This window comes from Sturnira hondurensis, unplaced genomic scaffold (genome assembly GCF_014824575.4).
Source record: "Sturnira hondurensis isolate 20B ecotype Veracruz unplaced genomic scaffold, ASM1482457v3 Scaffold0022566, whole genome shotgun sequence".
Classification (NCBI taxonomy): domain Eukaryota; kingdom Metazoa; phylum Chordata; class Mammalia; order Chiroptera; family Phyllostomidae; genus Sturnira; species Sturnira hondurensis.
In genome coordinates this window covers 14,640,243-14,662,433 of record NW_028095197.1, presented here as the reverse complement: position 1 = coordinate 14,662,433, position 22,191 = coordinate 14,640,243, and the positions used below count along the sequence as shown (strand labels likewise).

At 48.6% G+C, this 22,191-nt stretch overlaps 1 protein-coding gene across 4 annotated transcripts in view; it reads left to right on the top strand.

Moving 5' to 3' along the window:
• ABCA1 (ATP binding cassette subfamily A member 1) overlaps positions 1-22,191 on the top strand; it is a 119,494-nt gene that overhangs the window by 70,947 nt on the left and 26,356 nt on the right. For 3 of the 4 annotated variants that reach the window (XM_037035744.1, XM_037035741.1, XM_037035745.1), the window contains 18 exons: positions 766-963; positions 1,704-1,909; positions 2,505-2,681; positions 4,189-4,411; positions 6,341-6,562; positions 7,784-7,988; positions 9,070-9,183; positions 11,004-11,175; positions 12,212-12,343; positions 13,146-13,288; positions 13,505-13,642; positions 14,537-14,757; positions 16,116-16,194; positions 16,971-17,173; positions 18,257-18,305; positions 18,497-18,610; positions 19,682-19,830; positions 21,435-21,559. In XM_037035744.1, coding sequence (XP_036891639.1) covers positions 766-963; positions 1,704-1,909; positions 2,505-2,681; positions 4,189-4,411; positions 6,341-6,562; positions 7,784-7,988; positions 9,070-9,183; positions 11,004-11,175; positions 12,212-12,343; positions 13,146-13,288; positions 13,505-13,642; positions 14,537-14,757; positions 16,116-16,194; positions 16,971-17,173; positions 18,257-18,305; positions 18,497-18,610; positions 19,682-19,830; positions 21,435-21,559 — 2,870 coding nt within the window. Of the gene's footprint in view, positions 1-765; positions 964-1,703; positions 1,910-2,504; positions 2,682-4,188; positions 4,412-6,340; positions 6,563-7,783; positions 7,989-9,069; positions 9,184-11,003; positions 11,176-12,211; positions 12,344-13,145; positions 13,289-13,504; positions 13,643-14,536; positions 14,758-16,015; positions 16,089-16,115; positions 16,195-16,970; positions 17,174-18,256; positions 18,306-18,496; positions 18,611-19,681; positions 19,831-21,434; positions 21,560-22,191 lie in introns of all 4 variants that reach the window. The other variant, XM_037035742.1, reaches the window with a different exon arrangement.

Sequence of the window (22,191 nt, the reverse complement as noted above, 5' to 3'; positions counted from 1 at the left end):
GAGGGCCAACCAGCTAGGGAACAAGGGATGGCAGACTGGCCTCCTTTGCATCATGACCTATGTGTCCTGCAATTGGGAAAGATCATATTTTACTTGGTTTAATAACAGCATTATTTTCCCAAACTAAAGAGCAAAAGCGGGTTTGTCTTCATTCAGTCTAGGGATAGGGTCTTTACGAGGAGCCGTCAGATGCCGTCTAGAGAGAGGAAGGAAATATAAGGCAGTGGGAAGGTGTGGTAGAATCAGAGAGCCTGTGTTTCATAGTCTGGCTTTGCTACTTATTAGCTGTGTGACCTTATATGAGGGACTTGACCTCTCTGAATGTCAGTTTTTCCATCGTTAAAATGGGAACCATTAAAGATACCTTCCTCATGGACTTGTGTGAGGTAAAGCATATAAATAATTCAGTGTAGTAATTGTGCAAAGTAAGTAATTGTACAGACTACTGTTGTTACTGTGGTTAATACCGTTAAGCTAGCTTGTTTGGTGCAGTGGGAAACCTGGGGACTCTGGGTCAGACTGGTCTGGCTTGGAGTCTCAGCTCTGTGGCTATTAGCACTATGACTCAGCCTCGGTGAACATCATATTCATTTATTTATCAACCCCAGTGTTCTCATCTTTAAAATGGGGACATGTTTACTTCACAGTTTTCTGTGAAGATAAAAAGAAAAAGGAGACAACTTATGTGAAGGGTTTTTTGCAAGTCACACGTTCAGCAAGTCTTAGTTGGTGTCTACTACTTGTGATTTCTCATTGACACTGCAGACGCTCTTGAACAGCAGAGGCAACGACCGCTTCTGGGAACAGCGATTGGTTGGCTTGGATTGGACCGCCAAAGATATTTTGGCCTTTCTGGCCAAGTACCCGGAGGATGTCCAGTCCACCAATGGCTCTGTGTACACCTGGAGGGAAGCTTTCAATGAGACCAGCCGGGCAGTGCAGACCATCTCTCGCTTCATGGAGGTGAGGATCTGTTCTGTGGATCATTAGAAAAGACCGTGGTGTTCTCCCCGCCCTGCCCGAGATGGTGCAACCAGTCAGACTGGAAGAATGTTTAGAAATGATGTGCAGACTTATTTATAGTAGCATTCCTCAAACCTAACACAGGACTGGGTGTACAAAAGCCACTAGATAAATGTCAGTGGAAGGATCGAATGAGTAAATAAACAAACCTAACTCAAACTTTAATCTATCTGACTCAAGAGCGTTTCTATCCACTGTCCTCTGGGTTTTCTTATGTTTCGATATTTCAATACTTAATAGCAACAAGACAGTCCCTCCAGGCATTGTTTGTGAAACCTTTCTGAAATCTGATCAGACAGGCTACATTTAGAAAAAATTGAGTTTTCAAAATTATATCACTTAACGGGGAAAAATAAAAAGGTTTTATTTTTTTTCTCTATTGATTTGATTAGTTCTTAATCACTCAAAATTGCTAAGGAAGCAAAGAGGAAACGGAGATGTGGTCATTGTTTGAACTTCCTTCGTACCACAGAAGTAGTCAGTATAGGTAACTTACCTTTAAATTTCAGTTAAAAAATGTGACCCATTTTTGGTGGAATGTTAGAAAAATGACTTTTGGGAAGATTTGTAGAGTGAGTGTAAAAAGTCACACAGTGAGCCCTTCCCTCTTAGGGTAGGGTCTGCCTTGGCCACCGCTTGTTTGGTCCCCAGAGTTCTCACGGTGGCTGTTTTTCCTTCAGTGTGTCAACCTGGACAAGCTGGAACCAATAGCAACAGAAGTTTGGCTCATCAACAAATCCATGGAGCTGCTGGATGACAGGAAGTTCTGGGCCGGCATCGTGTTCACTGGAATTAGCCCGGGCAGTGTCACGCTGCCCCGTCATGTCAAGTACAAGATCCGAATGGACATTGACAACGTGGAGAGGACGAATAAGATCAAAGATGGGTAAGTTGAATCCCATCACACCAGCCAGCCTCAGGGAAGTCAAGAGCAGCTAAGGTGACTGCGGGTACTTAATTTTGTCAACTCATTGGGTAGAAACTCCAACGAGTGGCATGATGTTGGTGAAATGACCACATTTTGGGGGTGGAGGCAGTTATTTCAAAGGTTATAAAATATCTTTATCTTTTTATAAAAATACTGTTATCTTTTGTTTGAACATTCTCATGCAAGGGCATTAACCCCAAGGAATTAAGTCAACAGGAAAAAGAAGAAGAAAAGACTTTAGGTTTCTAGTGTTAGCATTATCCACTTTTACAAAAACAAGCAAATGATCAATATGAAAGGGAGTGGTTAGGTAAATTTTGGTATGTCTACTTGGTGCAGTGTTAGGTATTCAAAGGAGGGGAAGAAACCAAACTAATAAGTGATATGCTCTTTCTGATATCTATTTAACAATACGTGTGCGTAGCAACTGACACCAGAAGGTAAGATACACAGACAAAAATAGTGGCTCAGGAGTGGTGGTGGATTGTGGGTGGTTGGGTGTTTTTGTTGTATGGTTCTAAGGAATGTTTGATCACCTGTGGCTTACTTCTAGGTACTGGGACCCTGGTCCTCGGGCTGACCCCTTTGAGGACATGCGGTACGTCTGGGGGGGCTTTGCCTACCTGCAGGATGTGGTGGAGCAGGCGATCATCAGGGTACTGACGGGCTCGGAGAAAAACACAGGTGTCTACGTGCAGCAGATGCCCTACCCCTGTTACGTCGATGACATGTGAGTCACTAAGCCACTGTCTTTCTTTGGCCAGCTAACCCCGTCCCCAGGTGGTGTGCAGACACACGCACACCCCATGGGAGGAGACAGTGCTTTTATCTAACTTGCTTTATGTGGTTGTTGATGCCGGTCGGATGTTGTTTTTGAAATTCTGTGAAGGTTTCAGGAAATAAGTTGCCAGATGTAGGCCGTTGACAGTTGGAGCCACATCAGACACCGGTAATCCTCCTTCCTTTCTCCTTCATGGTTACCGGAGCTTTTCCTTTTTTTTTTTTTTTTTTCACTCTACTCTTTTGGTCAAAACTTGCCACTCTGTGTCATGACAACCACATGCAAGTGCATGCACAAATGCACATGTCCTCCAAACACGGAGACAGCCTTCTGGACCTTTAAAAGCTGACTGCATGCACATTTGTCTACTCCTGCTCTATAAACGGTACATTACATTTTGAAACAGTCCACATAAAACTGAACGAGGCTTCTTTTATCTTAGACTGTTAAGATAATCTTTTAGTGCTTAGCACCAGGCTTCCAAGTTCTTGTTGTGCGAGATGTGTCTTTAGGTGTAATGATTTCTAGTAAGAGAGCATGCGGAGAGGTGGAATTATTGTAGGCATCTGAAATATGTCCTGTCGCCTCCAAATTGGAAATTCTCTCTTCTTTATTGTTGGGGTGTGTGTGTGTATGTGTGTGTGTGTATCCATGTGCACACATGTAGAGTTCAGCGTGTGGAAGGGCAGGGCTCCTCTCCCTGTGTTTGCTCTCTGCTTTGCATTGAATAATCTGTCTCCTCGTATGGTTCACTCTAGCTTTTCCTCGTCACCCAGAATTCCCTTGATTTTTATCTACAGAAAGATTAGCCAGAATTTTCCAAAGGGAGACTTTTGCAAAGACCCCCTAAGCCGCCCAGATTTACTGTCCAAAGGATGTCTAGGATGAGGACGTGGTGGGAGCCTAGAGGTGTTAAGAGCCTTTGCTATCGTCACGTGGCAGTAAGTGCAGAAGTGGTAGACCTGGAACTTGAGGCTTGAGTTGCAGGGTCCAGATTCTGTGTCCCATTTACGTCACTGCATTTCCTGTTCTGGTTGGGAAATATTCCCAACAGGAGCTGCCTGATGTGTGTTACTGCCCTCTTTGTTACAATGATTATGCAAGACAGCTTAGTAATGAGATGAGATGACCTTGGAGATGTTGAATTCTATCAGGAGAGAATGAGTTGTTTTGGGGTTTTTCTGTTTCAGTACTTTGAAATCACCCTCATTTAGCTTAATGACATCCCACTGTTACCTCGTTACTAAAGCAGGCCCCCAGAGAAGCTTATTTTGACAGTACTGTGTTAGTTTAATTTTTATCACTACAATGCACTGCTCATGAAGCATTTGATAAAATAACTCAGACATGTCAGAGGACCTGCCATCTTTAGCTCCGTTGTGGTGCTTGCGCTTGGTCCCTGAGTCTTGCTCACACTGGTCTTGAATTCTCTCCCCCCTCTCCCCGGGGCCCCCAGCTTCCTGCGGGTGATGAGCCGGTCAATGCCCCTCTTCATGACCCTCGCCTGGATTTATTCTGTGGCCGTGATCATCAAGGGCATCGTGTATGAGAAGGAGGCACGGCTGAAGGAGACCATGCGCATCATGGGTCTGGACAACGGCATCCTCTGGTTCAGCTGGTTCGTCAGTAGCCTCATCCCTCTGCTCGTGAGCGCCGGTCTGCTGGTGGTCATCCTCAAAGTAAGCTGCCTCGCGGGCCCCTCCCGGCTGGGACCTCCTGGACAGCCCAGCACAGGCTGCCCGAGGAGAAGAAAAGCAAATATTCTTTGGGAGGGAAGGGGTCCGACATTCCATCTCCTGCAGTACCTTCGTTTTATAGTTGGGAAAATTAAAACCCGGAGAGGGACAGTGACTCTCCCAAGGTCAGCCCAGCTGGTTAGCAGCTGGCCAAGATGAAAAGGCAGGGTGCTTGCTTCCCAGGTTAACACACACTTAATTGTGCCATTGGCAGAGGTTCATGGCAGCATCTGAGAGCGATTCATTGTCTTGCTCTTATTGGGCAGTGATTCTTCTGGACTATCTAGAAACTGTAATCCGAAGGATGCCTATTGTTGCAGGTTAGGTTTTCTGGGAGCAGAGACTGAAACAGAGCTGGGCATGTGAACCTTTGTTAGGGAGCTGCGTCTCCAGAGGGAATGGAGAGGATGCGGGATTGAGCAGAGGGAGAGGAACTCCAGCGCAGGGCCAACCCCGTGGAGCTTAGGAGCGTATACAGCTTCTCACAGTTGTCCCTTATGGAGTTGAAATGTTCAGCTCCTCAGGTTCCCCCAAGGCTTCCCTCCCTGACTTCCCAGGTCCTGGGCCCCTCAGTCAGTCATTGAAAGCCTGTGTTCCCCAGGGCCACGGGGCTCTCTGCAGCAGTGACAAACCCGGGGAGTTGATGCCTGGAGGCTGTCTGCTGACAGCTGGACAAGCCCCCAGTAGGGGACTGTGGGCACGGTTCTGTGTCCACCACATACGTTAATAAGTTTATATGCCAATTTTCTTTCCCTACAATCATTTCATTTAAGGATACATCAGCTAAAAATGTTTTTAAAGAGTGGGGAGTATAGGCCCTGGCCGCTGTGGTTCAGTTGGTTGAGTGTTACCCGTGAACTGAAAGGTTGCTGGTTCAATTCCTGATCAGGACACATGAATGGGTTGAGGGTTTGGTCCCCAGTCAGGGTGCATGCAAGAGGCAACAGATTGGTGTTTCTCACATGGATGATTCTCTCCCTCTCTTTCCCCTCCCTTTCCCTCTCTCTAGAATCAATAAAACAACAAAATTTAGAGAGGGGGGAGTGCAGTGGGATAGGAAGTACCTTTAACTTAATACTAGTTACATTCATTATAAATGAGCACTTACATTGGTTGCCAAGCACTGTTTTAGACATGTTGTATGTGCTTTTCTAGTATGTGCTCACTCAATAACCCATTTGATGTACAAGGAAATGAGGCTGAGGAGGGTTACCAACTTCACTGAGGCCATGGACAGTTCAGCAGAGCGGTTCTTGCTAAAATCAACCCCCCTCTCATGCCATGCTCTGCTATCTGACTGCAGGGGATGGGGCTCTCTGGCGGGGATGGGGGTCCCGTGGCAGGTGCGTGAGAGCTGCTCTGGGACAGTGCGTGCTGGCAGGTCCTGCTCAGATACACCCACTGCTAGCGATGAGCTTAAAGGTCCATGTAAATTTGGCTGACTGGGAATGTAGAATCCGTGACAGGTGACCAAGGGGGATAGTACGATGGCCTTGGCTTCTGGAGGGAGAAGTCACGTGGGTTGCTGTCTCTCACAATTCCTTCTTGGTGCCAAGAGTCGTCGTCCTTGTAAAAGAAGAAACCAGGTAATAGTTCTTTGAGAAACAAAGGATGAAATTGTTGAGACGAACCTCGACGAGTATCAGCCCTGGACTCTGTTCTGGTCCTGATTCGACTGCTGTTTTGCCGAGTGGTCTTAGTCTAGTTACTCCCTTTTCTAGCCTTGGGTTTCCTCAACCAAACCATGGACAGCGCTGTTCCCCGATACTGGCTCTCAGATAAGCAGGAATACGCCCTGCTTCTTCCCGTAGGCCGCGTGAGGGTGTGCTTGCTCGTCGGAGCAGCGCGTTGATTGAGTTTCCTCCTTCCCAGTTCGGAAACCTACTGCCGTACAGCGACCCCAGCGTGGTGTTCGTCTTCCTGTCCGTGTTCGCCGTGGTGACCATCCTGCAGTGCTTCCTGATCAGCACGCTCTTCTCCAGAGCCAGCCTGGCGGCGGCCTGTGGGGGCATCGTCTACTTTACGCTGTACCTGCCTTACGTGCTGTGCGTGGCATGGCAAGACTATGTGGGCTTCACGCTCAAGATCTTCGCGGTGAGTGACCCTGGCCTTTCTGCAGCCCCCCCCCCCGTGTTTCACCTCAGTCCTAGCTGAGACGGGTGGGGGGTGGGAGTCTCTTTCCCAGGAGATGTGAACATTAGTGCTAGATTGGAAGCTTCTAAAAGTCAGGGGTTGTGTCTCCTTAAAATGTTTATCATTAGCCCTCTCAGTGAATGCTGGTTGAAATGAATCGGGTAGCATCTTTCAGAGAGCCATAACGGACCGTAAATGCAGCTGGGGATATATGGCATTGGGGACCCCCTTTGGACAGCGGATGCCACCTTCACCTACATTGACCGTGTAGTCACAGCTACAAATAGAACCGGAAGCTCTTGAGGTCACAGCTGGCCCCTTCTCGATTCTTGTCTTCTTTGCGTCCAGTATGGGGTTTTGCTTGAGTAATGTTTTCTGAGCTGAAAAAGAGTAAGGAGCAGGTGCCCTATCTCCCCACAGACCACTGACGTCAACACTTCCTTCCCCTCGTACATCGGAGGCGGGGCCTTCAAGGGGGTGTGCAATCCTGTATGAATCTGGGCGAGCTCCTAGCTCTCCCCTGGTTCACTTGTAAGAGTCCCTCACAGGGTGCTCCAGGTGCCTCAGTCTGGACCCCTTAAATATAACAGGCTCCTCTGACTTGAGCCATCGCTAGTTCAACAGGACATTGAGGGTGTGTGTGTGTGTGTGTGTGTGGCCTTTGGAGTGTCTTTGGAAGCAAAAGATTCTAAAAGTTTCATACTTCTGGCCCTGGCTGGTGTAGCTCAGTGGATTGAGCATGGGCCTGCGAACCAGAGGATCACGGTTCGATTCCCAGTCAGGGCACATGCCTGGGTTGCAGGCCAGTTCCCGGCAGGGGGCATACAATACATTGTGTGTCCTCGGCAGAGGCAACCATACATTGATATTTCTCTCCTCTCCTTCCCTTCCCCTCTAAAGATAAATAAATAAAATATAAAAAAAAAAGTAAAAAAAAAAAGTTTCGTACTTCATCTTACATGCATTTCTGAAATGTGCGTGCATAATGAGTGGTTATAAATAGGATCGTTTCGTATGCTGCCATGGGGCCCACTCCCCTAACGGGACTCTGTAGGTGAATGCTTCCGTGTCTTGTAATTGATCCATTTTGCAAATTCAAATCTCTCCAGGTGAAATTTACATTAGAAGTGTTAGAAAAATGAGACAGGAGCTGGGTAGGTGACTTTTGCCTCTTTCTCACAGAGCCTGCTGTCCCCTGTGGCTTTTGGGTTTGGCTGTGAGTACTTCGCCCTTTTTGAGGAGCAGGGCATCGGGGTGCAGTGGGACAACCTCTTTGAGAGCCCCGTGGAGGAAGATGGCTTCAACCTCACCACCTCGGTCTCTATGATGCTGTTTGACGCCTTCCTGTATGGTGTGATGACCTGGTACATCGAGGCTGTCTTCCCAGGTACCCTGAGCTCCCACACTGCTTTAGCTGTCTGCTAGGGGAATAGGAGTTTTAGGAGCAGAGCTGTTTTGCCTTTTTGCTGCACTTTCTGTAGGGCTTGGGGCTCCCTGGAAAGTAGCTAGGACTTTAGATCTACAGCAAACTCGTAGACCAAAGAGAAGCAGCTGGTGCTAAAAGTACAACTCTCACCACTGATACAGCTCATGTTTCTTGAGCACTGTGTGTGCTAGGCATTGTGCAAAGTGTTTTATATACTTTGGTTCATTTAAAGTCCTCATACAACTACTCTTATGTGTTTGGAAGTGAGAGAATTGTGACTCAAAGAGGTTAAGTAATTGCCTGTGGCCACACAGCTGGTAAGCCTTGGTGCTGGAAGGGGGTGCTGGGCTGTCCTGGGTCAGCCGGCCCAGGAAATGCCTCCCGGTGCTGACCCAGTTCTCTGATTCTGCGCCCGCAGAATCACCACCCATGGTGGGTTCTGTTTCTTCAGCACAGACTCCAAATAATAAGTATGTTGTCTCTAAGCCCTCGCTTGTGGTTTAATTCAATTAGTATTTGTAAAAACTTATTCGATACTTCCCTTAATAAATCTCCTTGAGCAAAACCTGCCTTGGATGCATTTTTATGTCAGATCCAATTCTGAGAGAGTAAGGTTTAACTCTTTTGGGTTCGCCTTCTAATTTTCCTCTAAAGGGCGGGCTCTATGTAGAATGTTTATTTATCCCTACCTGAACTTCCTGCAGAGGATATGCAGTTTCGTATTATGCAGATCTGGACTCGCATGCTGAATCCTCTGCTTCCTGGCTGGGTGATCTTCAGTCAAATACTTATCCCCCAGTTTCCTCGTCTGTAAAATGGGCATATAGCTGCTTCGCTTCATGGGGTTGCTGGGAGATTTAGGGAGGTGCGGAACTTAGGTCATATATGGTAGGTCTGCCAAATGTTAGCTCTTCGTCCCCCACTTTTGTTCCAGTCTGTCTTATCTCCAGGGCAGCACGAAGGAGAGCGTGGGTCTGGCTGAGGTATCTTTGGAATGCTGCAAAGTGGACAAGCTTGATTCATACCTGTGCTTTGCTTTCAGGCCAGTATGGGATTCCCAGGCCCTGGTATTTCCCGTGCACCAAGTCCTACTGGTTAGGTGAGGAAAGCGATGCGAAGAGCCATCCTGGTTCCAGCCAGAAGGGAGTATCTGAAAGTAAGTGCTGCTGCCCGCTCTGATTGGTGGGGGCAAGAGTCTAAAACCATTCCAGGGGCAGGGAAACCGCATGCAGTGTCCCTCTGCCAATTCCCCCATGCTGTTGGCTTATCAAGGAGTCACCATTTGAGTCCCCGAGGGACGTTTTCTTGGCTTCTTGAAAAGTGACTGTAGACCTTTCTCTCCACCCCTCCCGCCCCCATTTTTCATGCTATGCTAGTGGCTAGAAGAGAAAGAAAACTGTGGTTGCGGAACAGTAACCTCAGCCTGCTTTGTCCGTGGTTGTAGATGCGGAAGCAGTGTAGGCTGCCACCAGATGGTGGCCACCGAGCTCAGCCTGTGCTTCTTAGTGTTTTCACCCATCACTGCCCAGAGTCCTAACCCTGTCCTGGCCCAGGACCAGCAGGTGGTGGTGCCTGTGGTTCAGCAAAGGCTCTGCCTCCTGGACTCTTTGCTCAGGTTCTTGAAGGGAAACCCTCTCTTTGTGTTCACTGTGGCTTCCTCAGTAGCTAATAAGTCCCCTTTCTGCTCATCCCTTCTGCGCCCTCCTCCCAGTCACCAGTGGTCAAATGTGACATTGCTTAGTGTGACCCTCCTGCCCAGCCTCCGTTCTCTATCTCGCTCCTGTGTCAGTCACCAGTGCTGCTCACAGCTGCCAGAACGTGCCATGTCCTTCCCTAGCTCCCTGCCTCGAGTACAGTTTTCTCTCATGGGAGAATGCTCTCTAGCTTACCTGCCATTTAAATTCCTGCTCACTCCTCAAGACCTACTGCACCATCCCTTCCCCCGAGCAGTCCTCCTGGTTTCCCACAGAGTCAGTCACTTTCTTCTCTCAAATTTCATAGAATTAAAAAACACCCCAAAGCCCTTTACTTTAAAGTAATTGTAGACTCACAGGAAGTTGCAAAAAACGTGTAGCTTTCACCCAGTTTCCTCCAATAGTGACAATCTCAAAACCATGACATTGACACTTGTCCACTTCACAGACCTTCAGGTTTCACCAGTGTTATGTGCACTTTGTGTGTGTGTGTGTGTGTGTGTGTGTATTTAGTTCTGTGCGGTTTTGTCACATGTAGAGATTTGTGTCATCACTGGTTCAGTCAGGATGCAGGACTGCTTCATCCCACAAGCCCCCTCAGGCTGGCCCTTGGTAGCCACAGCCTCTGTCCCCCGCCCCATTCCCCGTCCCCTGTCAACCAAGAATCTGTCCTCTACTTCTATAATTTTGGTAATTCCATAGTGCTATGTCTATGGACCCGTGCATATATAATCTTTTCAGATTGGGTTTTTACTCAGCATAATTCCCCCAAGATCCATCCAAGTTGTGACGTATAGCAACAGTTCATTTTTTTTCATTGCCTGGTAGGTTCCACAAGATGGCTGTGTGCTTCCTCAGTAAGGAAGTTCCACGGCACTTTAAATGGGTTTTCCGAACCACTTTTAGCACCTTCTATTTGAATTACTTGCCAGGTCTTCTCCCCCCACTAGACTGAATCCTCCTGTATCACTGCATTCTCATCACCAGCAGCAGTCCCCAAATAGGCCCTAAGTCAATACAGGTGGGGCAAAAGTAGGCTTGTGGTTGTGAGTATGCAAACTAGTTTATTCTTGAATTATTACTTATTTATTAATTATTGTGTTATTTATTATCATTAACCTACTTTTGCCCATCGCTGTATTTCTAGCCTGCCTTCCTTCGTGAGAAACCTGCAGTAGCCGTGCAGAGAGAGCAGCGCCGAAAGTACAGGCACAGCTGCCCTGTCTTCGCACTCCGCTTGCCATTGCCTCTGTGGGTTCATTCCTGTTCTCTCTCTCCTCAGTCTGCATGGAGGAGGAGCCCACCCACCTGAAACTGGGTGTGTCCATTCAGAGCCTGATGAAGGTGTACCGAGATGGCATGAAGGTGGCTGTGGACGGCCTGACCCTGAACTTCTATGAGGGCCAGATCACCTCCTTCCTGGGCCACAATGGAGCCGGGAAGACCACCACCATGTAAGGAAGAGGGTGCGGCTCTCTCAGAATTAGCCTCAGGAAGGCTCTGTAGTACAGTTAGAAATTCAAACCTAAGAACATTGCATTGGTCACTGGGGTGAGGGCCAAACATGTGAGGAGTTGGAGAGTGTAAAACTATTATCTCATCGTGCCAGTGCTTTCCAAAGGCTGGTTTTTGCTATATATTATTTATTCCACCTAAAATAGTCTGGGGATCTTTTCGTGACCATTCCCATTCAGATCTCAGAATTTGGGAGTGTTGTCAGAACCCAGCGCTGAGGCAGCTCTGGAAAAGGTGGTTCTTTGGAGCCAATGTGCTCAGAACAGTGAGGCCAGGATGTGGAAAGAAAGGTGAGACATGTTGGAGGGAGGTAGTGATTTCCAGGGACTCTGTGTCGGAGCAGATGTGAGAAACAGCTGGGCAGCTGGCTGTGTGTCTTCCCTGGGACCTACCAGGACCTTGTGGCAGGCAGCTTCAGAAGGGGGCGCGGGTTAGAGAAACACCAGAATTAGCCTCAGTGGCTTTCAGTGTGGCCCATCAATCATTGAAAAGGATGTATCATTGGGGGATGACCTTATTTTTCTATTTTGTCTTTTCTTTTAAAGTGAAAAACCAACATATTATGAACATTGCAGAAAATCTTAAAAAGGTGTACAAAAGTCCTACCACTTAACCCAGAGTGCTTTTTATCTTTGAATAATTTCTTATTGTTTATCCATTTTACGTGGACATGATCTTAGGCATACGAAATGTATGCTTTAAAGTGGACTTCCCACTGTAACTTGGAATTCACTTAAAAATGCTCATACTGAGATGGTCAGCAGATGGGTCCACTGCTACTTATTCGCTGAAGTGAGGGCTTCTTTGACTTCTTTGTGGGGGTGTCCGAGTCCAGTAGGAGGGGGCGGGGTGGGTTGGGAGGCTTGATGCCTCTGCTCGGCGGGGGTGGGGTGGGGGGCTGTGTGCCTGGAGTGGAGCATTTCTGGGGAGGCGGGGTTAACGCTGACTCCTCTGCTGTAAAACTTTTGTCCTCAGGTCCATCCTGACGGGGCTGTTCCCTCCCACCTCGGGCACCGCCTACATCCTGGGGAAGGACATTCGCGCTGAGATGAGTACCATCCGGCAGAACCTGGGAGTCTGTCCCCAGCACAACGTGCTGTTCGACATGTGAGTGTCAGTGAGCACATTAAGGAGCAGGATCTCTCTGGGTGTGTGTGTCCATTGTCGTGGGCAGAGTAGGACTTAAGTGTTTCATAATCTTTGGTCGTAGCAGGCTTCACCTGGACACTTTGAGACCTAGTTGTCCTCCAGTTTTGGGAGGCGGTAACTGTTGGATGGGAGAGGTTGCGTCCATCCAGCTGGTGGATGGGGTATTGCGAAGTGGTGCTCCCCATACGGTCCTTCAGAAGGGTCAGTTGGCCCGTCCTTTCTCCTGCCTCACACCTCCCTGATGCTGGCTTGCCCCATCAGCAAGTAAGGGGCCCAGGGGCCCTCGGGGTGGGGCAGGGAAACACCTGAGCTCTGTAACTTTGGCCAAGGACTTTCGTCCTTCTGAGCCCCAACTTCCTTCAATGTAAAGCGAGCAGCTTCAGCTCATAACCTCCACAGGGTGTATGTCCCTTCTCTCAGGGTCTGAGGTCCTTTGAAGTTCAGGGGGGCTGTTCCAGGTTAACGCACAGCCAACTTCTTGATTGGGGGCCCTTTGAGGACCTGCAGTTGCTCGATGCCCTGCTCCGAAAGGTTGGAAGTGACCTGTGGCATCTCAGCTTTGCCTTGTGAAGCAGCTCATCTGGTTGCTTACCACTGTTCTCCCTGGAATCCTTCCGGAAATTTATTTCTCAGATGTTGATTAAGTTAGAAAGGGTGGGAGAAAGAAGAATGTGCCGGTTCTCTTTTCTCCCGGATCCGGAGGTGCTGCGTTCTGGTGCATCCTGCAGGGCCCAGCACTGACCTGCCCCTCTGTTCCCAGGCTGACTGTCGAAGAACACATCTGGTTCTACGCCCGCCTGAAAGGACTCCCAGAGAAGACGGTGAAAGCGGAGATGGAGCAGATGGCCATGGATGTTGGTTTGCCACCCAGCAAACTGAAAAGCAAAACAAGTCAGCTGTCAGGTGAGGCTCAGAGCTGCCTTCCCCTTCCCTCTCCCCTTCTTCTGCACACGCTCCCCCCAAACGACAACTGCCCCAGGGTCCCCTGCTGGGAGGGGGTCAGAAACATGTCCCTGGCCTGTCCCCAGATGGTCTGGGTGCCTCCATTTTTCTCTTGCCACTTCTACCTTAACTCATCGTCTGGTGCTGGTCCTCAGCCTCCCTCTCTCTTCCTTCCAGGTGGAATGCAGAGAAAGCTGTCTGTGGCCTTGGCCTTTGTTGGTGGATCCAAGGTTGTCATTCTGGATGAGCCCACAGCCGGCGTGGATCCTTACTCCCGCCGGGGAATATGGGAGCTCTTGCTGAAATATCGCCAAGGTAAATGATGTGTATTTGTTCTGTGTCATGGGTTGGGAGGGAGGGAGGAGGAGGCCTGAGACTATGGCAATAGCTAGTGGATGTTCTTGCTAGAGAAACAGAATTACTACTTCTCAGAGAAAATGTAGAACTTGTTTCCTTAAAGCTCTGCGCTCACCCCCGTGTGGAGGTGGGAGTCCTGGTTTATCAGATGCTTAGAGTTTATACCTCATTACCTAGGGGCCCGCAGGGAGAAGGGAAACGGGGATAAAGGTCATCTCCTCAGGCCCCCCACCCCCAGCTGCCAGCACCATCTCTAGCAAAGAACTTACCCATGTGTCTTATAACCACGTCTCCGACAGACTGAGGTTCCCTAGAGCACAGGCTGTGCCTTTGTTCATCTTGGTCCCCAACGTGGTGCATTAAATTTATGTTTGGGAGAGTGGCTGAGCAAATGAGTGGGTGGGGGAGGTCAGGAGCACCATGATTGGCAGTCTGCATGGAGACATGGACGGTATGTAAGGTTAGCACCTTATGGTAACGGAATGAGGCCTACAGGCTCTGGAGCCAGCTCTGGCTGGCCCCGAGACCTAGGAACAGTCATTTAACTTTTCTCAATTTCTTTATAGTAGTACCGACCTCATAAAGGATTTGGTTAAGTGAGAACGTGTGTAGACCACTTAGCACACTGCCTGGCAGGTAGTAGTTCCCAAATGTTCCTGTTTTTAATTTTATGAGGATGCAGGCAGGAGCTGTCCTCACTCACAGCTTTGCCCTTGTGGGGTCATGGCTACGCAGGCTTCCGGGCCCTTTTCCTGTGCTTACTGCTGCTAATCTTTCTTTATTCTGGGCACTGCAGTCAGTGAAAGTTCACAGGTGTCACCTGCCCTGTGTCCCTGTGTTTGTGCCCGGCAGGCCGCACCATCATCCTCTCCACGCACCACATGGACGAAGCAGACATCCTGGGCGACAGGATTGCCATCATTTCCCACGGGAAGCTGTGCTGTGTGGGCTCCTCCCTGTTCCTGAAGAACCAGCTGGGAACAGGCTACTACCTGACCCTGGTCAAGAAGGACGTGGAATCCTCCCTCAGTTCCTGCAGAAACAGCAGTAGCACCGTTTCGTACCTGAAAAAGGTGAGTTGCAGTCTGTGCTGGGCTGGTGCCGGGGCGGCAGAGTCAGGACTCGCTGGCTGAGAGTGGCTGGTCTAACCTGCTCCCCGTTCCGGCACGTTGACGCCACTGTCTCTCTGCGCTGTGGCCCTTTGGCAGTCACATCAGACCGCACATGTGCAAAGCTCAGGAGACTTCTGTTCCCATCATGCGAGTCCTGTTGAATCCCATTTGCTTGTTCCTGCGGCAGTGCAGAGGATGAGTGATGGAGAAGGTCCTTAGAGGACTTGATTATGCTGAAGAGAGGAGACTTGTTAAGAGTTAAGAGCCTTGGCTGCAGAGTGCCCTGCTGTTTCTGCTCATTACCTTGAAATGTCATTGACTTTACCTTTTAAACTGCAAAGCAGCAGACATTTATTGAATTTATCGAGCACTGATTTCATGCCAGGCACTCACTCACTCTAGCAGACTCTGGACATAAAAGAAAATAATGGTAATAATTAATTCTTTGTAGCATTCATTGTTACTTATACATTTTTTTAAAACATCATCTCAAAGTGCAGAAGAGTAACCCTGGGAAGAAGGTACTGTAATTACTGCCCCAGACGAGGGATGTGGGGCTTACAGTGATTTGCTAAGTTCATTCCAGTTTACCCAGCAGGTAAATGATGTAGGTGGGACCTGAAAGCAATAGCCAGGTATGTTTTCCTCTGCACCACAGTCCATGCCTGAGATTTATTTGTGTGTTGAAACCAGTGGCACCTAAACCATTCACATCCGAAACCTTGAACTCCTGACCTCTTCTTACTTACCTTGTCACTAGTACCTGGTTACTCCAGGTGTGGTCTGAGGACCAGCCACATTGGGGAGCACTTGGGAGCTTGTTAGAAATGCAGAAACTTGGGCCTAACTCAGACTGCTTAGACTCTGCATTTTCAGCAAGGGGCCCTGGTGATGAAATGCCCATGCAGGCTTGAGAAGCGCTGAACTAGACAGCTAGCCAGGCAAATCCCATGCCTCGGATGGTTGACGAATGCCTGCTTAGGGCGGTCACGGGCAGGCCAGTTCTGTCAGCTCTGCTTCCCGACGTCCCACTCTAGGAAGCGAGGCCATCAGGCGGTAGCCTCCCAGCCACAGCTGTCCCATTGCACGCCTCTCTGGAGAAGCCCTGTGCCCTAGGTCTCGTACAGCAGAGCCTCTCAGAAGCCCTTCCTGGCAAAGGTTGTGGTGGCTGTGCCTCGCTTGGTCCCTGACCCATTCTCACCTCCTTCTTTGCCATCAGGAGGACAGTGTTTCTCAGAGCAGTTCTGATGCTGGCCTGGGCAGCGACCATGAAAGTGACACGCTGACCATCGGTAAGGATTCTGGGGTTTCTTATTCAGGTGGTGCCTGAGCTTCCCCCAGCTGGGCAGAGTGGAGGCAGAGGAGGAGAGGTGCAGAGGCTGGTGGCGCTGACTCAAGGTTTGCTGCGGGGCTGGGGCTGGGCGGCTGTGGGCGCGGGTGCAGCTCGGTGGCAGGTTGGCCTGACGCTTGCTGGGAAGCCTGGGGCTTGGCCTGGGAACGGACAGGCAGTGTCCCAGAGAGCTGAGATGATTAGGGTTGAGGAGGTCCCTTAGAGGGGATGCATCTGGCTGGGCACTGGAGACCATGGATGCGGAGCTTAGGGCCCAGCCAGTCGTGAGGGAGTAGAGCTTTGGACCTAAGGAAGGTGAGAGCCCAGGAGGTCAGGAGTAGCCTGCTGGGTTTTGCTCTGGAATTGTGTATAGGAGGCCAGTGTTACCCGTAGCATAAATGGGACAGAAACCTTTACCACGGTCATCTCTGCCCAGTCCTAGTAGCCGACATTTTCCAGGAAGACTCAGTGCTCTGTCCATGAACTGTTTGGTTAACCTTCTGCTGAGGTAGCTAGAAGGAAACCTCTTTAAAGGTTAGGGAAGGGGGAGGAGCCTTTTAAAATTTGTTCAGTCAAGTTTTCCATTGAAGAGACCGAGTGCAGGCAATACCCATCAGCTTTCAACCCACAGTGCACCTGGTTTTGGTGATACAAAGACACAGTCCTTGTCCCCAGGAACTCAGGCCAGAGATGAACTCGTGGAGTCCCTTACTTGTCTGAGACATGCGTAGTGTGTGACCAGTGGGCTTCAGAGGAGTGGGCAAAGGGAGAGGCAGGGAATGGCCCTCCCTGCATGTGGCGCCGCTGAGCTGGCTGAGCCGTCTTCGTGCTTGGGTCCCTACAGATGTGTCTGCCATCTCCAGTCTCATCCAGAAGCATGTGGCCGAGGCCCGGCTGGTAGAAGACATTGGGCATGAGCTGACCTACGTGCTGCCCTATGAAGCTGCCAAAGAGGGAGCCTTCGTGGAGCTCTTCCATGAGATTGATGACCGGCTCTCGGACCTGGGCATCTCCAGTTACGGCATCTCAGAGACTACCCTGGAAGAGGTAAGTCTAGTGACCGGTTGTCAGCATATAGCAGGGCCAGCAGTCCAAAGGCTGGACGTGCAGACTACATTCCACTGGAAACCGGATTCCCATGGAACTGGCCATTGGGTCCTTACATCTGTGGCATCTGGGTGATGTTGGTCCCGGTTAACCCTTCAGGGTTGTAGTGGGAGATAGTGGGAAAGAAGCATTAGGATTGCTCCCTGGTGTGCCCGTGTCTTGGCCACACATAGGAGATGGTCAGCATTTGTGGAACATCCATCTGTGCCAAGTGCTAAGCTTGGTGTCTTTTTTTTTTTTTTTAAATCATGGGAACGTTGATTAATACTTGTTAGAAGATGAGAAAGTGGACACTCGAGGATGCCGAGCTGGGATTTGAATCAGGGATTTTGGGTTTCAGAGCCCACGGTCTCTTTATTGTGCAGCTGCACCTCCCTTCAGAGACACAACATCACGGGTCTCGAGGGCCGGAAGGGATATAGAAGTTGTTGGGCGCAGTGGTCCCCAAGCTTGACTGTGCAGCAGTATCAGCCGTGGGTATTATTGACAATAAAAATTCCAGGGCTCAGCTCGCTTGCTTCCCAGGCAGTGGGCTGTAGGTCTGAGTGTGGAAGTCGTTAGTCTAGTTCAGATTCTCTTCTGATTTTTAAATCCCTGGGATGGGGCACCATCATCTCCTGGTCATCCTGTCCTGGACAGTATATCATGGTGCCAGCCCACTCAGAGATTTGGGGTCATGCCCCCGGGAGAAGCCACTTGGCTCATTGTCTGTAGGTTCGGAACAAGCATCTGCTGCTGCTGTTGTCCTGATGCCTTAGCGTTAATGTGAAAATGATGGTCGGGATCGATGGTTTCAGCACTGAGGTTATGTTCTCTAGTTTAAAAAAAACACACAAAAAAACCAAAACACAAAAACAGTTTCTGTTCCAGGTGACTCTGACAAAGTGGTTTTAATAAATGAAGCATCTACTTTTTGTCTTTAGGGCCTAGTGTACCATCTAATAATGTAATAATCGCAGTGGCACTGACTGCTGTCATAATATAATGCTTATTAGAATGTTTTCAATTACTCATATTTTTCAGATATTTCTCAAAGTGGCTGAAGAGAGTGGGGTGGATGCTGAGACCTCAGGTAACCCTCCAGGGGCTGCACGCTTTGGGCTCTGCCTCCTGCAGACTGTCTTAGCTCACCCGTGTTAGGCCTTTCCTTTCGAATTATCTCTTTACATCCTTATTTTTAGTGGACAAGTTTGTTATGGATGTGGAGAGTTCATTTTGTTACAGATAAAAGAACGTGTGGTACTTCTTTCCCTTTGCTTTCAGATGGCACTTTGCCAGCGAGACGAAACAGACGGGTCTTTGGGGACAAGCAGAGCTGCCTTCGCCCGTTCACTGAAGACGATGTTGTCGATACAAATGATTCCGACATAGACCCAGGTCCGTTTGGGCAAGATCTGTGTTCCGTCACTTGAAGTGACTTCCTCCCTTATATTCTTCTCTGGTGTTACCTTCCTGTGGCCTTGAACCAGACTGATAGATGGATAAGGTCCAAAGGGAAGTGAGAAAAGGAGAAAAGCCGCTTTCCCTTTCCCAGTGTTGTGCCCGCGGTCAAACCTGAAAGAGCCGTCCTCATCGCTGACTTCCCTGCATGGAGATCTCTCTAGATACACATACATCAGAGGACAGTCCCTCAGTCCTCAGAATCCATTTATTATCTTTTCTCTTAGAGCCCCAGTTTCTTGCACACAGTAGGTGTTTAGTTGTTGACTAAATATTTTTTGAATGGATGGATGACTTTGAAAAAGCCACAGAGTGGTGAATTCACATTTAGACTTAGCTGTGCCCTAGGCTTAGATATTTTGGATGCGTGTGTCTCCCTGTGTGTTTGGGATGGAGAAAGTAAGGCAAGAAATGAGGCAAATACTGGTAAGATGTCAAAGCCCTACAGCTAGGAATCATTTGTTTAAGATGAGGATTTTCAGAATAAATTTTTAGCAGTAGAAACCTTTCTGGCTCTCCCCGCTCACGTGAGTGTGTGGCTCCCTGTTCTCCCTGACTTCAGATGCTGTCTGCACTTAGATTCCGTGAATGTGTCTGCTTTTTACCCAAAGTATAATAGATGGGAGGCAAATTATCATTTCATGTTCTCAGGTATGTCAGCCCATGCACGCGGTCTGTTTCATAGAACATGCCGTAGGGGATTGAAGATGACTTGATTCATCTGAGTGGCTAGATGTAACACTCGGTGGGGTGTGCACACACCTCTTCAGTTGTCTCAAGGCCCTGCATTTTCTGCACTCGGCAGACAAGGGCGAGAAGGCAGAGCCTTCTGTTGCAGCTGCACATTTATGGTCTTAGCATTTCCTTGGATGTGAAAGCCCTTGGCTCCTGAGATGCTTTACCTTCAACCTCAGGCTCCAAGATGGTGCTGAAGATGCTGGAGGGAGGGGCATGGTGATGTGAAAGTGCTTAAAATAGTATGTGACCTTCAGTGCCTGCTTCTTGCAGAATCCAGGGAAACAGACCTGCTCAGTGGGATGGATGGCAAAGGCTCCTACCAGGTGAAGGGCTGGAAACTCACACAACAACAGTTTGTGGCCCTTTTGTGGAAGCGGCTGCTGATTGCCAGACGGAGTCGGAAGGGATTCTTTGCTCAGGTAAGATGTGCTGTTCCAGGCCAAGGACTCAGTGGTGGGCTGCTGGCTTCCTGACCAGTGACCCACTACGCACGAGGGCATCGTGGTTATGAGATGGATGCTGGAGCCAGATTATCTGTATTTCAATCCCAGTTCTGCTTCTTGCCACTCATGTTGCTGCTGGCAAATTACCTATCAGTGCCTCGATCTCCTCATCTGTAAAACGGGGATAACAATAGTGCCTATGACATGTAGTTGTTATGAAAATTACAAAGAGAAAATACTCGGAGTGAACCTCATATTAGTGATTGCTGTGTGTGTGTATTTATGGTCGAGAAGAGCTGAACGAGGACTAAATTTGGAAAAACTGGCTGGGAGAATTAAACTTTCATAACTTGAAAGATGATATGACCAGATGTAGTTGACATGTCAACATACGGTGTTCAACTGCAAACTGATAAAGATGACCAGAGAGGTCAGAAAATATTGACGGAGAAGACTCATCACCGGATTGCCTGCACATCAGTGTTTGCACACTAGCTCACTAGGTTAGAAGGGGAAAAATTACTCCTTTCCAGAAAATCAGGAAGTATAGAGAAAGAGTCTGCAGGGGTTCTTCCCTGCGGACTGTGTGGGTAATGCGAAGGGCATGAACTTGGAGCATACAGACCTGGATTTGAATTCTGGTTCTGCTACTTATTGGCTGTGTGAACTGGGACGAGTTACTTAGTCTCTCTGAGCCTTGGTTACTTTGCTGATTGGTGAAAATGATACTACTACTTAGGGTTGCAATGAGCATTATTAAATAAGAGAATTCTCTTAACGGTACTTTTCCATTGAACTAGTCACTCAGCGATAATTTTCAGCATTGAAACCGGGGTTATCATTTAAATCTTTAAGTTTTTTTAAGGATAAATTTCTCAGGAATTAAGTGGAAAGAGCTTAGAGTTTACGTACAAAGTATGTACAAGTAGTTGTTTTCAGAGAAGGTACGAGTCTAAAGTTTGAGGTGGTTTAATAAGGATGTAGGTGACTCTACCTTTTGAGGCCACGGGGAGGCAATGGCAGTGATTCCCTTTCAGTGGAGATGTTGCTGTAGAGTGGTTTTATCACAATGTGATATCTGAATGGGCCAGCTAGTCTCAGACTACAGATTATAAATGAGAAAACTGGAAGTGATTTACTTACAGAGGCAGAACCAAGCTCAGGTCCTCTGGCCCCCAGTCCAGGGTCTGTTGTCTCAGCCTTCCTCTGCGCTGAGCAGGGTTCATGGCCCAGTGTGGCCTTTCTCAGATTTTCAAGGGGAAGAGGGCCAAACCCAGTATTCCAGATCACTCCGACATGTGACTGCTGTTCACTCTCAGCATGGTTCCTCCGCCAGGTAGCCATAGCCTCTGGCCTTGTAATCCAGCTTCCAGAAATGCCCTGGAGGGAAGAGGTTTAATTTTCAGGCTCCATGCTTCCAACCTTCCAACAGTACCTTGGTAGAGTTTGGCCATGGGCCTTGCTCTCCTCATCTGTGTGCAGGCTGGTCTGGGAGGCTGGCTGGACGCACAGGCGATTGTCCCATGGCTGCCTTTCTAACTGTCTGCGGTTTCCCTTCCCCTTCTCCCCTCTCACTACAGATCGTCCTGCCAGCTGTGTTTGTCTGCATAGCCCTGGTGTTCAGCTTGATTGTGCCCCCCTTTGGCAAGTACCCCAGCCTGGAACTTCAGCCCTGGATGTACAACGAACAGTACACATTCGTCAGGTATGTTTTTGCCTTCTATGCCCAAGGAAAGAGGAGAGCTCAGGCAAACCAAGGGCATTTGCTGTGTCGAGGGCCAACAGAAGGGGGACTCAAAAATCACACAGTGGAGTGGATTTACCAGCTGGGGCTGAAGCCCCTACGCAAACTAATATTCAGTGCAAAGAACATTGGTGAACAAACCTGAGGGAGAAGGCCAGTCTTCTGTTGCCACATCTGAGCTCCTTTCCTCCTCTGGGTACTGGTGGTGCCAGGGACAGGCATATGTGTTTTATGTAAATCGTCTGCCCTTGCAAAAAAAAAAAAAATCTGTGGTTGAGCTGTAATGTATCTGGCTTTTGTGGTTTAACACAAGGCTTCCAGATACTTTCAACATTCTTGTTTCTCGCACAGTGCAATCTGTGTATTTGTTATCTATCTAGTCTTTTAAGTTGTAGATATTAGCTAATGTGTGTACGTTAGACAGAAATACCAGCTCCTCCACAACAATCCAGTGCATCAAACAAAAGGACAGAGGAAGTTTTTCATCTCATTACCCAGGACTTTTCTTCAGTCCTATAGTATTCGTAGACCTTTAGATCTGGGAAGTGTTTCAGTGATGTAAAAGAGAAGCTAAAAAAAAAAAAAAAACCCAC